At 45.9% G+C, this 15753-nt stretch overlaps 1 protein-coding gene across 1 annotated transcript in view; it reads left to right on the top strand.

Moving 5' to 3' along the window:
- Positions 1 to 15753, top strand: part of MTF1 (metal regulatory transcription factor 1) — a 41665-nt gene that overhangs the window by 19979 nt on the left and 5933 nt on the right. The window contains exons 5-10 of the mRNA XM_026516624.4: positions 341 to 414; positions 868 to 1004; positions 4878 to 4952; positions 10235 to 10331; positions 11049 to 11632; positions 14554 to 14617. Of these exons, the coding sequence (XP_026372409.1) occupies positions 341 to 414; positions 868 to 1004; positions 4878 to 4952; positions 10235 to 10331; positions 11049 to 11632; positions 14554 to 14617 (1031 nt within the window). The remainder of the gene's footprint in view (positions 1 to 340; positions 415 to 867; positions 1005 to 4877; positions 4953 to 10234; positions 10332 to 11048; positions 11633 to 14553; positions 14618 to 15753) is intronic.

The raw sequence follows: 15753 nt of genomic DNA, 5'->3' as shown, positions 1-15753 counted from the left end.
TAGTATTCCACTGGCAGTAGATTTTCCGTATCAGCTCTCAGTCAATAGAATTCTGTTAAGTAATTCATCAAAAGGCTTTTATTGTCAGAGCTCTCAACATGTGACTTACTTGTAGGACAAGAAATATTTATCCTGGACCATCAGTTCCCTCTGTTCCCAGATCTGTCACTTTTTCCAGTGACCTGTCTTCATTTCCCATCTCTAAAACCAATTTCCTCAATCAGATCTCAGTGTTCTGAACTTGTGTTTTAGTTTGAGCTTGTATTTATAAGAGATGTTGAAGATAAAGACCTGTTTCCCTAATGACTGCTGTTTCTTTTTGCTTAAACAACATCCGTAGGTGTGATCATGATGGCTGTGGGAAAGCATTTGCAGCAAGCCACCACCTTAAAACTCACGTCCGTACACATACTGGTGAGTTTAGGCTGATTCGTAGTTTTTATTTTAATCTTCATCAAGCCAGTAAATATCTGTGTTTCTCTTGGGACCTGTGGCGCTTCGTGGAGGGAGCAAGCCTAATCAGCTTAGCCTTCACCTATAATGTTTGAGTTTCTTTCAGAGGCAAAAGGATCTAAAGGTTGAACTCAGGAATCCAACCTTAAGAAATGAAACCAGTGCAGAGATTCTCAAAAGAACCTGGGGTGGGGGGGGGAAACTAATCTTCTCTTTAAACTTGCCAGGGGCAGGCTATGTTTGCTCTACATTCCGTTTTAGGACTGAGATGGTTAACATGTAATTTGTCCAACTTATAACGACTATTCCCCGAACCCTCATAGGAATATTTACTTCCGTCTGTTAAGGAAAAGTAGATGTCTGAATCCATTGCAATGACTAAGGACATATTAACACTGTTTGTTATTCTTGCAGGTGAAAGACCCTTTTTCTGCCCCAGTAATGGCTGTGAGAAAACATTTAGCACTCAATACAGTCTCAAAAGTCACATGAAAGGTCACGACAACAAAGGACACTCATACAATGCACTTCCAAATCACAATGGATCAGAGGTGCGTGGTGTTTTGTCTCTTGTCTTGATCTGGGCAACATAGAACAGCAACAGTTGTTTGTGTGTCAAAATAAAAGGTCAGAACGTCTTCTCTGCGTAACCGTCAGTGAGAGGGAAGAAATCAGGTCAAAATATGTGTCTTTGTGACGGCATGGTGCAAGCCAGAAATTTCACCAGGCGCCCTGTGCTTCAGCTCTTGATTTGGCTCTGCCTCCTTCCTGTCAGATATGGTGCAAGAAGTGCTTTGTAACCAGAGGTCTCAGATGGGTCAGCCAGATGCTCTAAAAGGGTCTTATTTTCTCATTTGTGTTGCGTCTACGAAATGGTACATCTGTACTTGAGTTTGAAACACAAATTAATGCTTTGCTTCATACATATGTTTAATCTATCATTGGAGAACCAGACAGAATCTGGAAGGTTCCTTGCCCTTTTGAATTGTCTGTAGGCCAGAAGGTTTGAGAGCCACTGATGGGGCGTGCTGAACCACAGAACATTCTTCTGCAGAGTTTTGGACAGTTGGTTGGTTCTTTGCCAAGCCCCTCTACCATATTTCCCTCTCCTGTGCAGCTCCATTCTGGAGAGGTCCTGGGAGAAATTTGCTGTTTTTACTTCTTGTTCTTCTTCTTCTTTTTTTTTTTTTTTTAAGATTTATTTATGTATTTGAGGGAGAGAGAGGGAGCACGGGGAGGGGAAGAGGGAAAGGGAGAGAAGCGAACTCCACTAAGGGTGGAGCCCGACACGGGGCTCAGTCTCATAACCCTGAGATCACTACCTGAGCTGAAATCAAGAGTCAGGTGTTTAACTGACAGAGCCACCCAGGCACTCCTACCGTTTTTACTTCTAACGTATTGGGCACTTATGTATGTCTCTTAAACCTAGAAAGTGAGTATTACTATTATCTTACTTTTTCATAGATAAAGGAACTGAAGCGCACTGACCTCCTTTTGAAAAATGAGGTTTTTCCTTAATGTAGGTAATATGATTTTGATTTGGGGAGAGACAGCATACTTTAATTCTGTGGTTTCCAAGTTTTAAACAGCAAAGGATCCCTTCAAACAGATTCTGCCTCTGTATCTTATTAGTAATAATAACTAACATTTGCTGAGTGTGTACCTTGTGCCAAATTCATGCTAAGTGCTTTTATATGGATTATCTCACTCACAAGAGCTCTGTGAGGTCAGTACTGTCATTAGCCCCCCATTACTGATAATGAAACTTTTGAGACAAGGAGAAATTAAATAACTTGCCTGAGTACCCAGAGCTTGTGATCACTCTAATTTAGACAGGCAGTTTGATTCCAGAGCCTGGCTCCCGACCCCTGTGTTGTGAGAGGTAAACTAAGATGAGCTGTGAAGGCTGTGCCCTATGGAGCTCAGCTGCCTGGATTCAGATCCAAGCCCTGCCACTGATCAGATGGGTGCCCACAGGCAAATGGCTTCTTTGTGCCTCAGTTTCTTCTTCTGGAAAACCAGATACAAGTATTAAGATCTGAGAGTCTTTGTCTGCTAAGCTACCTGTATTAAGTCGTGATCAATCTTCTCATTCATGTGACAATCCAAGGACACTTTAATTGGTGACAGCCCCTAAGCACTGGGATGCCCCAGTGCATGGTGCTCAGGTCTTGTCTTCTCTGGGTCGCAGCTCATTCCCCACTGGACGGAAGCTCCTCTCATCACAGGCTTTCAGTGCCATCTAGATTGCCTCTGAGTCCTAAACGAAGATCTCCAGCCTGGATCTCTTGCTGAACTCCTAGACTTGCACAGACAGTCCCCACTTAGGATGGTTTGATTTTATGGCTGTGAAAGTGATATGTATTCAGTACAAACCATACTTTGAATTTTGGTTTGGATCTTTTCCCGGTCTAACAGTAGGCTAGGCTGTATGATCCTGTCTTGTGATGCTGGGCAGTGGGAGCAAGCCACAGCCCCGTCAGCCCTGCGATCACAAGGCTAAACAACTGATAACACTTCCAACTATTCCAGACCCATTCAACTGGTCTGTTTTTTCCCCTCTCAGTACAGTATTCCATCAGTTACAGGAGCTAGTCAGCACTTTGTTATAAAATCAGCTTTGTGTTAAATTACTTTGCCCAACTACAGGCTAATGTAAGCGTTCTGAGTACATTCAGGTAGGCTAGGCTAAGCTGTGGTGTTTGGAAGGTTAGGTGTTCAGTGCGTTTTCGACTCAGGCTGGGGTTATCAGGAAGTAGCTGCACTGTCAGAGGAAGATCAATATATTCAGCCTCCCTCTTCAACCCAGAAAACCTCGGTGTCCTCAAATTTGATTTGTCCAAACCTCCTCTACCTCCAGGTCCCCGCCTTAGTAAATGGTACCTCTGTGTTTTTAGTGGCACAGGCCAAAAGTCTTGGAGTTGTTCTTGAAACCTCTTTTCTCCCCCTCATATCCCACATCTGCCAGCAAAGTCTGTCAGCTCTACCATGAGAATACACATAGAGTCTGATCAAGTTCTGATAACTTTGTAAGGCTGCTGTCACCTTTGGTCTGGATTACTGCAGTAACCACTAGGCGATCTTCCTCACACCTTCCCCTTCTCCCTACTCCCACCCTGCCCTGATGTAGACCAGTTTACATATTTCACCCAGAGCCGTCTTTCTAAACCATAAGGCAAGTGTCGTCTGTCCTCCGTTCATAACTCTGCAGTAGCTTCTTGCTTCACTTAGAGCAGAAGTCAGAATCTTCCAGTGGCCCATAGGGCCGTATAGATCCTGGTCTGGTCACTTCTCTGGTCTCATTTACTTCTTTTCCTCTCACTTTAGCTGTACTGCCCTCTTCGTGGTGCCTCAGACAAGGGAAGCCCATTCCTGCCTCTGGGCCTTTGTACTTGCTGATCCTTCTGCTTGGAACACTTACTTTTCCCAGATTTGTGCATGACCCATGCTCTGTTTCCTTCAGGATCTGCTCAAATGCCAGCTTATCTAAGAGGCCTCTCCTGATCTAATAAAAGGGCATCTCCTGGCCCAGCATTCCCTATTCTTATCCTCCCTAGCACTTAGCATCATCTTGTATTCTTCAGGGATTTTGTCACCACTGCCCACCCCCCCAGTGTAAGCTCTATGGTGGCGAGGACCTTGTTTTCTTCATTATTGTATCCCTGGGCCTGGAACAGTGCCTAATACATAGTAGACGCTCCGTGAATATTTGTTGAATGCATGTATGAATGGAAACATCTGATCCATGAGGTAAGCAGGTTACCACTTAAAGCGTGTGAATGCAGCTGGCATTCTAGGAATCCGGAGTTCAGAGTTAGCGTAGGCAGTCGTATTTGAAAAGTAAATCCTCAGTACTGCTGAGTGAGAAAACCTGAGATGCTGGGGACACAGTGAAACAGTGGAAGATGGAGTTCCCATCAGAAGCACTGGGTTTGTGTTCTGCGAATTAGCTCTATGATTTCGTACGAAATCATAGAGCTAATTCGCAGAACAGTGTTAGCATTAATTTTCTCATACTTGAAATGGGAATATAAAATAATACTTCAGGTTCATATGAATAGCAGATGAGGTCATGTGCAGTTGCTTTGTACATGATAAGACCAATTATACAACTATTATTGATTTCATATTATTACAGTTTTGTTACTCTGGAGCCTGAGTCATGACATAATTCTTAAACTCTTTTATTAATCATCTTGAAGAAATATAAGACAGTTTTCTAAGAATATCAGGATTTTAAAAATTAAAATAATTCACATAGCCCTTGCTTTGGATGATTTTTACCGCTCCGAGTAACAAATCTTGACATTTGGAACTGTAGGGACATTGTGATCAAGTGTTTTATGACATGCTGTGCTACTGTGATCCTGATTTTTAATCCTGATTTTTTTTGTTACTCAATTAGAATTTTTTCTCTTTCACAGGATACAAATCACTCACTTTGTCTGAGTGACTTGAGTCTTCTGTCCACAGATTCTGAACTGCGAGAAAATTCTACAGTAAGTGTACCTGCAATATGTGTGTGAGAAAAATAAGTGCAAGAATTGAGCACTCCCCTTGGGTGGGAAAATCGAGGGAGGCCAGCCTTGCAGTCTTCCAGATTTGGTTGTGTCCAATTACTGACCATTTAGGGCTGTTTTGGTTTTCTTTCCCAATGGAGCCCCCATGGGAGTGGTTGTTCTCTCTGATGTCTAATACCTTTTCACCAGTGTTGCTCACTTGATAACCTCTGGCTCCAGAAAATTTCTTTCTTTTATTCATTTGGCAAATATTTATTGAGTGCGTAGTCCATCAGGCAGTGTGCTGGTGCTGAGCTTGTAGTGGTAAAAAAGTAGGTGTGGTCTGTCCTTGAGGAGCTTAAAATTCGTCCACTATAAGGGGGCAGGGGGCAGAATTCACCACAATTCCAGTTTGCAGACTTTCTCAAGCCCTGCTGATCTGACTGGAGTCCAGCTCTGTCTTTCTTTGAACTCACTGCATTGGGGTCCTGAAGGGAACCTTCTCTCTAAGCCCTCTTCTAAAGGACAACCCCGCTGTCTCTTGATCTGATGGCTTCAGTTCACTCTGTGTGGAATTTCCCGCCATTCCCGTGGCTCCGTGATGTGTCTTGCAGGCCACTGCATGAAGCCTGAGCTTACGCTCCTCCGTGAGGATCTGTGCTTTGCTACGTCACCAACACTGGTTGTTAGGGGTGCCTTGTTTGTTGGTTTTCTGTGGTAAATAAACATAGCTTAAGTTAGAGTGTTCTATGAGTATACGCATAAATAAGAAGGAAGCAACATGACAGGAAGTATTTGAACAGAGATGGAAAGACTCAGGAATGCCCTGAACCGCGTGCTGGTTCTGAGTGTGATCAGTGCAGCGTTGCTGACCACGTGGCTTCTTGGGCCTCACCCCAAGCCTGCTCCATCAGTATCCTCTGGGAACGGCATCTGACACTGCATTTTTATCTAAGCACCCCAAGGCTTGGGTTCTTGTAATGGCAGAGTTGCTCTTACCAGCCCAATCCTCCCATAGAAAACAGCTCCTTATGCCGGCAGACGATCAAGAGCAACTGCGTGAAGGCACCAAAGAGCAGAGGAAAAGCTTGGAAGAAGGAGCCACGTGGACAATGGCAAAGGAGCTGGACAGGTTTTCAAGTTTTACGGCTTATCAGCCTCAGGGCAAGCCTCAGGGGACCTCCCGATGACACGGCTAAAACTCAGTAAACATTCAGGCTCCCCAGCTTGAATAACCAGAGGACAGAGTTCAGAGCTACCACAGCGGCACCTGGAAAGTGAAGGGGCATAGCCTGGAAAGTAAAGAGCCACAAAGCGGGAGCCCCAAGCTCAGCGTATAAACCGTTCACATCTCTAGTTGGCCCCTAAACTGTGCATGTGTGAGACAGACCCTAAGCAGCCCAGCCAAGGCTGAAGAGCTGGCCAAAGAGGTGGCTGCTATCCCCCGCAGGGAGGACCGCGTTTGCGGTTGGGCACAGCCAAATCAACACAGTAGTCAAGCCGACAAACAGACACTCTTCCAGGAAGTGTAACCGAATCCAGAGTCTCTACAACCTATCACTTCCAATGTCCAGGGTAATCCAAAACTAGTAAACATAAGAAGAAAGAGGAAAACATTATCCCTACTCAAGAGCAAAGGTCATCTTGGAGACCAGTCCCAAGATGAGGCAGATGTTAGAATTCATAGACAAGGTTTTTTTTTTTTAAGTTTTATTTATTTAAGCAATCTCTACACCCAATGTGGGGCTTAAACTCACGACCCCGAGATCAAGAGCCACAGGCTCCACTGACTGAGCCAGACCAGTGCCCCAGTAAACAAGGATTTCTAAGTAGCTCCTTTATGCTCAAGGATATAAAGGAATATGCTTGTAATAACTGAATAAATAGGAAGTCTCAGCAGAGAAATAGAAACTACAAAAAGTGTACCAAATGGAAATTCTGGAACTGAAAATGTATCTGAAATAAAACATGTACTGAATGGGCTGAACAGCAGATTGGAAATGACAGAAGAGAGAAGCAGTCAAATTGAAGACAGAGCAATAGAAATGAACCAACTGAAGAACAAAGAAAGACATTAAATAGGCACTTCGTATGATTTTTTTATGCCTATTTGCTGTTCAGAGCTAGTAGTCTACAATGAAATTTCTATACTGGATGGCCCCGATGCCCTCTGAGTTATGGAACCTGAGATTTCTGGGTGTAATCTCTCTTTAATCTCAGCGTTGTATTAAGTGGTTTGTTTAGGAGTCCGTTCCCTGGCCAGGGCCATGACCTAGGACTAAAGAGCTTTCTGGAGCCCTGGGGTCATCAGGTAAGGAATCCTGGTACGGAGGGACATGAAGTACTTGTTTAAAAAAAAAAAAAGAAAGAAAGAAAGCCTTTTCTACCACAACTGACATCAGCAAGAGAGAGGCTCTGTCCCTTGGGGTCAAATTACATGGTGTGCCCTCACCACCCATCATTTATTCCAGAATTGGAAATAGTCTCATTTTTAGTCTTTCATTCTAAGTCCGCAATTCCTTGAAGTAATAGAATTAATTTTGCTTTGTTCTGCTTTTTAAAAAAATGATGAATTGTTAATGCCAAATGATACATTTTGATGAGGTCATCCTTTTCTAGGTTTCTGAGCAGCCGTGTGTGTGTGTGTGTGTGTGTGTGTGTGTGTCTGTCTGTCTGTCTGTCTGTCTATTTCTGTCTGTGTGTGTCCCGGAAGTGAGTTTCGGTTTGCTAGGATCTTTTGTTAAAGGAGGGTTGAAGTGGCTAGGGAATAGTCCTCTGGGCCTCTTGGCTCTTGAGCTGCAGGATCCGTCTTGGTCCCAGAGAGCTCCCAGGGTTCTTTGTCTCTCTGCTCTAGGCCCCAGAGGCTCAGTCTGTTCTGGTCTCCCCTACTTTGGGGAGTGGCTCAAACTCACTCTGTCCCCAGGTTTGTGCCCTGAAGCCTGGCAGTGGCTGTCACGGTCCCTTCGGCACTTTTTTTTTTTTTAATTTAAAATAGTTTTTATTGAAGTATAATATACATACAGAAAAGTACACCTATCACAAATGTACAGCTTACTGAATGATCACAATTTATCACATCCGTGTACCCAGCGCCCAAATCAAGATATAGAACATTCCCAGCATCCCAGAATCCTCCCACCCTCCATTCCTAACAGCTATTACCTCTCCCTAAGGATAACTCCTATCCCAGCTTCTAACAACCCAAGATGGATTTTGCCTGTTTTTGTGCTTTGTACAGTTGGAATAATGGCAGTTGTACTAGTTTGTGCTGGCTTCTTTCTTACAACATCATGTTTAAGAAATGACCCATATTGTTGCATAGTTGTAGATCGTTGGTTCTCCTTGGTGAGCAGTATTACACTAAGCGAATGTACCACAGTTTGTTCTTTCTACTTCCCTTGGGCATTTGGGTAGTTTCTAGCTCGGAGCCGTCAGGATGGTGCCGCTGTGAGCATTCTGGTAGGTGATCTTTTGGAGTCACACAGGCTTATTCCTTTTTAACAGTGTGACTGCTGATATTTCGTGAACAGGTAAAATAGAAATAACCACCAGGAGGAAATTGTAGAGCTGACAGCTTAGTGGAAGTTGTTAGCCCACTGCTTTTCGAACTGAGTTGCGCCTCTCCATTGGGTTATAAAGTAGGGGATTATGGTCATCATTTTAAGAGTAAGAGCATCAGCACAATAGAGAGTATCAAAAGGCATTGCGTGTAGTAAGGCTTAACCCTTGTTTCATAGACTTTTGTTACAGTTATGCATATGGATAGTTGTGTAATGTGAGGGACGTATGTGCTGCGTATATATAAAATGCATTTCTTACTTTGCATCATGATGAAAAGTTCGAAGGCTGCTGTCCTGGCCTGTGACCCTTACCTCCCTCTGCACTGTGGAAGCAGCAGGCCTCGTGTAGATTGTGCCTTCAGCATGTGTCATGCTGGCAGTCACATTCATTCAGCTTCCAGTCCATGGAATCATGGTAGAATAATTGGCCCCTCTTAGCTCAAATGGGCAGTTTCATCTCGAGGACCTCTAGGCTGCTGGACAGTTCCACTCACCATTCTTGCACAGGCCCAGAGTGATCCTTCCCCCTCCCAGAAGCAGAGTTGTTGCAGAATGACCTTTAAACACAAGTTGGCACGGACACAAAATATGGCCTGAAGATGGGTTTTGTTTGGTCTGTACAGTGCTTTGTTTTCAGTTACTTGCTTTTAATTACAAATCAGTAGATTTCCCATAAAAATCCAAATTGTAGACCATTCTTGAGCTCTGGAAATCCCCAGTCTGCACATCACAGGGCAGCGTTCCTCCGAAGCCCTTTAGGATACTGGGGGGGGGGGGAGCTTTCTGGTTTGCCCCAGCCTCCTGTCCCCGCCGCCCTTGCTTCATTACTTCTGTTTACCTGCCTGCTGTCCTGGAGGCACTGGCTTCTGTCACTCCTGCCCTACCACATTTGCGGTAGAGGCAGACTGGAGGTAAAAGAATTGCTGTCCCTTCCCCCTCACCAAAGAGAAGCCTGGAGGTGGCCATTTTATTTGGTGCCTATCCGGAGTCAGACCCTCACGGTATTATATGTTTTTTTGGCTTTTCCCCCCACCTTTTACCTTCTTTAAAGTGCCTCTGATGTTTTCTTAATTCTTAATTACAAAGAAACTTGCAGTGACAAACAATAGTGAGTATAAGGCGATAACTACTGCCTCTCATGAAAAGTTTCTTTGTAGTGTTTGACTTGTTACCATGCATACATGTTAGACTATCACAGATGTTCTGTAATGACCTTGAAGGATACTCACAGTGTATCATTATTACATGAGAAAAGCAGGTTGCACGTAATAAATATTATACAATCCCATTTTTAGGAAGGATTTGGTCTTCTTTGAGGGCAGGGGTCAGGAAGCTGTTTTTTTGGAAAGGGCCGGATAGTAAATATTTTTGACTCTGCCGACTGTAGAGTCTCTGACAAAACTCAACTCTGCCGTCAGAGCATGAAAGCAGCATGGACAATAAATGAACGAGCATGCATCTGTTCCAGTAAAACTTTATTTCCCAAAACAGGCATGCAGCCTACAAGTCATGGTTTGTGGGCTCCTGTCTTAGAGTATCTGAGGACCCCAATCTCTAGTGTCTGAGGTTTAGGGAAATAGATGTCACCTTAGAATGGGAGAAGGTAGAAACAGGAAGCATATCAAAAAAGATCATTCTTGTTCTGCTGCTGTGTGTTCTCTCCCGGTGAAGAATTGGCTCAGGATGACAAGTCACGTCTTTGTCTCTGTCCGTCAATTACAGGGCCAGGACCTCAGCACAATTTCACCAGCAATCATCTTCGAATCCATGTTCCAGAATTCCGATGACACGGCAATTCAGGAAGATCCTCAACAGACAGGTTTGTGTCCCAGACTCTCTTCCTTCTCACGGCTCAGCACCGGGCAAGGGCGATCCCCTCGTTGACATACCGATGCAGGCGCGGTGAAGTAGATTTCAGTTCCTTTGAACGATGCATGCGTTTGGTGAGGGGTCCGGGAAGTATGAGCCTTTTGTTCAATTCCATCTTTTCCTCTCCTTCCCTCAGCAAGTCTGCTTGAGGGCCTACTGTCCGTAGCCCTTCAAAAGGAGAGGGTCTCCTTTTCCAAAAGTTCTTGTTGGCTTTCAAAAACGAGAGGAGCTGTGAGCTCTTTCTTCTTCTGATGTGATACTGCACTCTTGAGTGGGCAGGATCCACGAACAGCATCAGATGCATAGATCCTTCTGTGTTCCAATGAAAATCTGTCCCTGAAGCTTCACAGTAGTCAGAAAGTGTGTTCTCTGGTTATGCCAAAAAGGGATGTCTGGTGTCTTTTCCAGAAAAGCCTTGGAATACGTTTTTTCTGGTGAAGCCCATGCTAGCTAGCTCTTCACATTTAGAAAGTGAGGTCGGTCGTGAAGCCTGGCGCTTTGACCTGAGTGGTCGTTCAGTGGAACGCAGAAAGCCAGCCTTCTAGGAATGAAACTGTTGGCTCTAGCGGACTTCGGCTGTCTTTGGTATCGCCATGATGACTGTGTTTGTGTGGCTCATGTGAGGCTTGGGATGTGTATATATATTTCTATTTCTTTTTCTTGCCAGCTGCCTTGATTGAAAGTTTTAATGGTGATGCAGAGTCAGTCAGTGATGTTCCGCCATCCGCAGGAAATTCAGCATCTCTATCTCTTCCACTTGTACTGCAGCCTGGCATCTCCGAGCCACCCCAGCCTCTACCACCAGCCTCAGCACCGTCTGCTCCTCCGCCTGCTCCTTCCCTAGGAACTGGTTCCCAGCAAGCTGCATTTGGCAACCCCTCTGCTCTCTTACAACCTCCAGAAGTGCCTGTTCCCCACAGCACACAGTTTGCTGCCACTCATCAAGAGTTTCTTCCGCACCCCCAGGCCCCACAGCCCGTCGTGCCGGGACTCTCTGTCGTTGCCGGGGCCTCGGCGGCGGCACCAGCCGTGGCAGCACCGCCTCAGTCACAGAGTACTACTGAGCCCCTGCCGGCCATGGTCCAGACTCTGCCTCTGGGCGCCAACTCTGTCCTGACTAATAATCCCACTATCACCATCAGCCCGACGCCTAGCACGGCCATCCTTCAGTCCAGCCTAGTCATGGGAGAACAGAACTTACAGTGGATCTTAAACGGTGCCACCAGCTCACCGCAAAACCAAGAACAAATTGTAAGTACTCTGTCTAAATGGATCCAGTGGGGTGAAGTGTATTTACATAGGTGACATGTTCCCCAGGTTTTGCTTCAGAAAGGAAAATGGTTATCGTATCTGCCCTGAAACCTGTGACTTGGCCTCTTGTCCTTTTCCCCATGGTCGAGTGGTAGAAATCCAGGGAATGCCATGATGCATACCTACAGTAGGGAAGCAGAGAAAGAGCCCCCGTCCCGTTCTGCCAGGTAGCAGGAGGCCATCTGCAGTGTCCCACCACCCTCAAGGACAGCAGAGCAGTCAACAGACTGCGGAGGCCCAAGAACGATTTAGGAAAACGGTTTCTTCTCCAAGGCAGGGTCAGACTGATGTGAGGGGATGGTGGGACCCCGTCAGGTGGAAAATACAGCAGTGGCCAAGTCAGAGAGAGAATCTGCGCTCCCAGGGCCTCGTCGAGAGCCAGTCTCTACAAAAGTGTATGGTCTCGATGACAAAGGAAATGACTTGATCATTCAATTAAATATATTTTGAGGCTTCGTTTTTTTTTTTTTTAAGATTTTATTTATTTATTTGAGAGTGAGCAAGAGAGAGAGCACAGAGCAGAGGCAAAGGGAGAGGGAGAAGCAGGCTCCCCTGCTGAGCGGGGGCTCAATCCCAGGACCCTGGGATCATGACTGGAGCCCAAGGCAGACGCTTAACTGACTGAGCCACCCAGGCTCCCTGAGGGCCTGGTATTTACCAGATACCATGCATGATACTCTTGGGGATACAGAAAAGTAGAAACCATGATCTCTTTTTCATAAAAACTTACATTCTAGTTAAAGAGGCTAAACTGCCTCAAAGAAAGTTAACATTTAATAGAGGTTAAATCACCAGTAGGGAAAGTGCCAAATAACAATAAATGGTAATAAAAAAAATAACAGCAGTGATTTATTGAACCCTTACTATGTGTAAGGGCTCACTGTGCTGATGAAGAACTCTTTGAAATTGAGGGTCTAACACGTGCCAGTCATTATCTTATGTACATTATTCTTAGATTACCTTTTTTTTAGATTTATTGAAAAGGTGGTACGGAGAATTTCCATACACTCCCTGGCCACCCCACCACCACCACCACCACCACCACCCAGTTTGCCCTGTTAGTAACATCTTTCATTAGTCTGGCGCATTTGTTACAACTGATGAATCAGTATCGATATATTATTACTAACTAAAGTGTATGGTTTACATCAGGGCTTACTCTTTGTGTGCACCATTCTGTGGGTTTTGACAAATGCATGATGTCATGTGTCTCCCATTACTGTATTCAGAGTAGATTCACCACCCTAAAAATCCCTATTCTTCCCTTATTCATCTCCTCCCTTACCAGCCACTGTTATTTTTACAGTCTCTAAATGTCTGTATGTCTAAATGTCACCCACTTTGCTAACTAAGCACTTTTCAATGCTTTGCTCATTTAATCACAACAATCCTAGGAGGTAGGTATGGAGAGATGAGGCCCAGAGAAGTTAAGTGACTAGCTCAAGGTCACACAGCTCATGAGCGGCAAAGCTGGGATTTAAGCATAAACAGATTGATCCCAGAGCCTGTGCTCCTGACTGCTACATCATGCTGCCAGATGAGGGGTGCAGAGAGTCGGGGCTTGTTGGGTAACCGTCCGCGGCAGGTGAGCCTTGAGGTATGAGGAGGACGTAGATGGACTAAGTAGGAGAATGTCTGGGTGGATGTAGGACGCGGTCAAACTGGAAAGGTAGTCTGAGGCTCAGCAGTGAGGCCAGAGCATTCAGATTCCATAGATCGGGCTCCAGCCACCTCGGGGGGCCACCTTGGTTTCACGTTCAGATAGTCAGAGTCACTGGAAAGGCCTTTTTGGTGTCGTAATCCAGTCTGCTCCATGTCATTTTTATCATTTTTCTTCTGGATCTGCCCTGGGGAGCTGCATGGGGCAGGTGTCGTTCCTTTTCCATACACTTCATTTTTGTGTATTTAAATATGGCTCTCGCTCTTCATTGTTATTTAATGTGTCAGCTTCTGTAACTTAGCCAGAAGCTTTCACATTCCTCCTAGACCCAGCCTAGAGGGACCTTCCCCCCCTTAAAGGGATAAAAGACAAAGCCTTTTTAAGATAATACTTCAAGAAAGCAGAAATCCTGTAGCGAGTGTAACAGGAAGTGTTAGCACAGTGAAAGGGGTGATCTCCGGGCCGCACTCTATGGTCCGCCTCATAGTAACATGAGTAGCGCACGTTTGCTGCGGGCTCAGCATATGCCTCAGGCTCCACACGCCTCCTCTCATTTCACCCTCACGGGGCCTTCTGGGGGTGGTCCTTTGGTTATCATCCCCATTTTACAGATGAGGAAACTGAGACTCTAAGAGGTTAAATCACTTGCCTGGCCTCAACAAGTAAGAGGTGGCGGGGCTTGGACTTGAGGCCAGGGCCTACCATTTAGCTGCTACCCTGTGCGGCTTACAGCACACCTCACGGGGCTCTTCTGCCAGTGAGAGGAAGTCTTCTCCGGTCCTTAGCATGCAGCTTGATCCTTGAGGAGACAAAAGAACTTTCCAGCCTCACAGAAGTATTGGGGTATGGCGGCAGTGGAGGGCTTGTAGGGAAGCTAGTCCTGGGGATCCCTGTGAGAAGACCCCAGCTTAAGCAAAGCAACCTTGGCAGAGCCTTTGGGCAGACAGAACCTACTAGATTGGGCAGCTGGGAGACAGCCAAGTAGTAGGGGACAAAGCCGGCTGCATCGTCAGCACTGAATGTCAAACAGTGCAGTGACCTCATGTCAGAGCACAAACAAAACATCACTCAGTGCAAAAATCCTTGAACACTGAGGGTTTTCTGTCCTCTTGGATGACCAGTACAATTGGGCAGGCTTCAGGTCCTTGGAGATCTGCCATACTTGAGTGGCCATAAATGTGATTTTTTTTTTTTCCCCCAGCAACAAGCATCTAAAGTTGAGAAGGTGTTTTTTACCACTGCAGTACCGGTAGCCAGTAGCACAGGTATGTAATTGTGTGGTCGCTTTAAAAGCAAGTCAGCTCTCTGGGCCCCTTGAGGCACAGTTCATTGTTGCTTTGCCCCAGTTTTTAAAACCGCAAATTTGTCAGAGTGTATTGTTTATTTATTAGAGTATTTCCCATTCTCTCGACTATTGCAAGTTAGCACACTTACGGCATAAACACCACATTTAACATTCGTTAAGGAGTAATGGTTCTTTCCCTCTCAGATACAGCTTTTAAATGTAACCAGAAGAAAGTTTGACTCACAGTTAATGCCAAAGAGGGCAGCTGTTAATCCACTGGACTCTTTTCTAGTTACAGTAATGAAGAAATAGCATCTGGGCCAGAGACTCATAGAAAGAGAAAAGTTCCTTTTTTTTTTTTTCCAAACTATTTTATAGATTAAGAGACGGGGCCCTGAAAGATGAAATGAGTCCTCTGAAGTGCTAAGTGAGTTTGTGACCGAGCCAAAGCCCTAGTTCTCAGGCTCCTGACTCCCGCTCTGTTCTCCTGCCCCCTGGTCTGTAGCTTTTTTGAGACACACACAGCCTATCTGATTTCAGAGTGTGCGTGTGCAGAGCACACAGACACGCACGAAAGAGCGGGAGAATGCGTGAGCACAAGGCTGGCAGCGTAAAGGGGGATCCCACCCCCCCGACTATGTGTCCGAGACTGGGGATGCAAGTGTCAGCAGGAAGCTCTGTGGGACCTTGGTCGTGGGCGGGGGGACTCAAGCCCCACGGCCCACACAGTGTGCAGAGCGGTGCGGAGGGAGGCAGTAGCTCGGTGCACCCAGACAGGAAGCTCGTGGGCCGGCTCTTCTCGGGCCAGCCCTAGGTGTGAGCCTTCTGGAATCCCAGGAGAGGAGGGGATGAACTGGGTCTTCAGAGACAAGGCCCAGAGGAACGAAGAACAGGTCAGGAAAAGGAAGGCATCTGCTGTCGCTGGCATGGAGGGTACAGGGGAGAATGGCTGGAAACGAAGCTGGAGATCCAGGGTCACGTAGTTGGTGTGTGTGGCTTTCTGAGGAAAAGGGACTTTGCCTTGGAGGGGATGGGGAGTGTCAGGCAGAACAAAGCCTGGAGCGTGGCATCCTCCCTCCCCACCGTCCCTGCCTCCACGGCCCTCCCTCGGCGCTC

Source organism: Ursus arctos, unplaced genomic scaffold, assembly GCF_023065955.2.
Source record: "Ursus arctos isolate Adak ecotype North America unplaced genomic scaffold, UrsArc2.0 scaffold_32, whole genome shotgun sequence".
Classification (NCBI taxonomy): domain Eukaryota; kingdom Metazoa; phylum Chordata; class Mammalia; order Carnivora; family Ursidae; genus Ursus; species Ursus arctos.
This window is presented reverse-complemented; position numbering and strand designations above follow the sequence as displayed.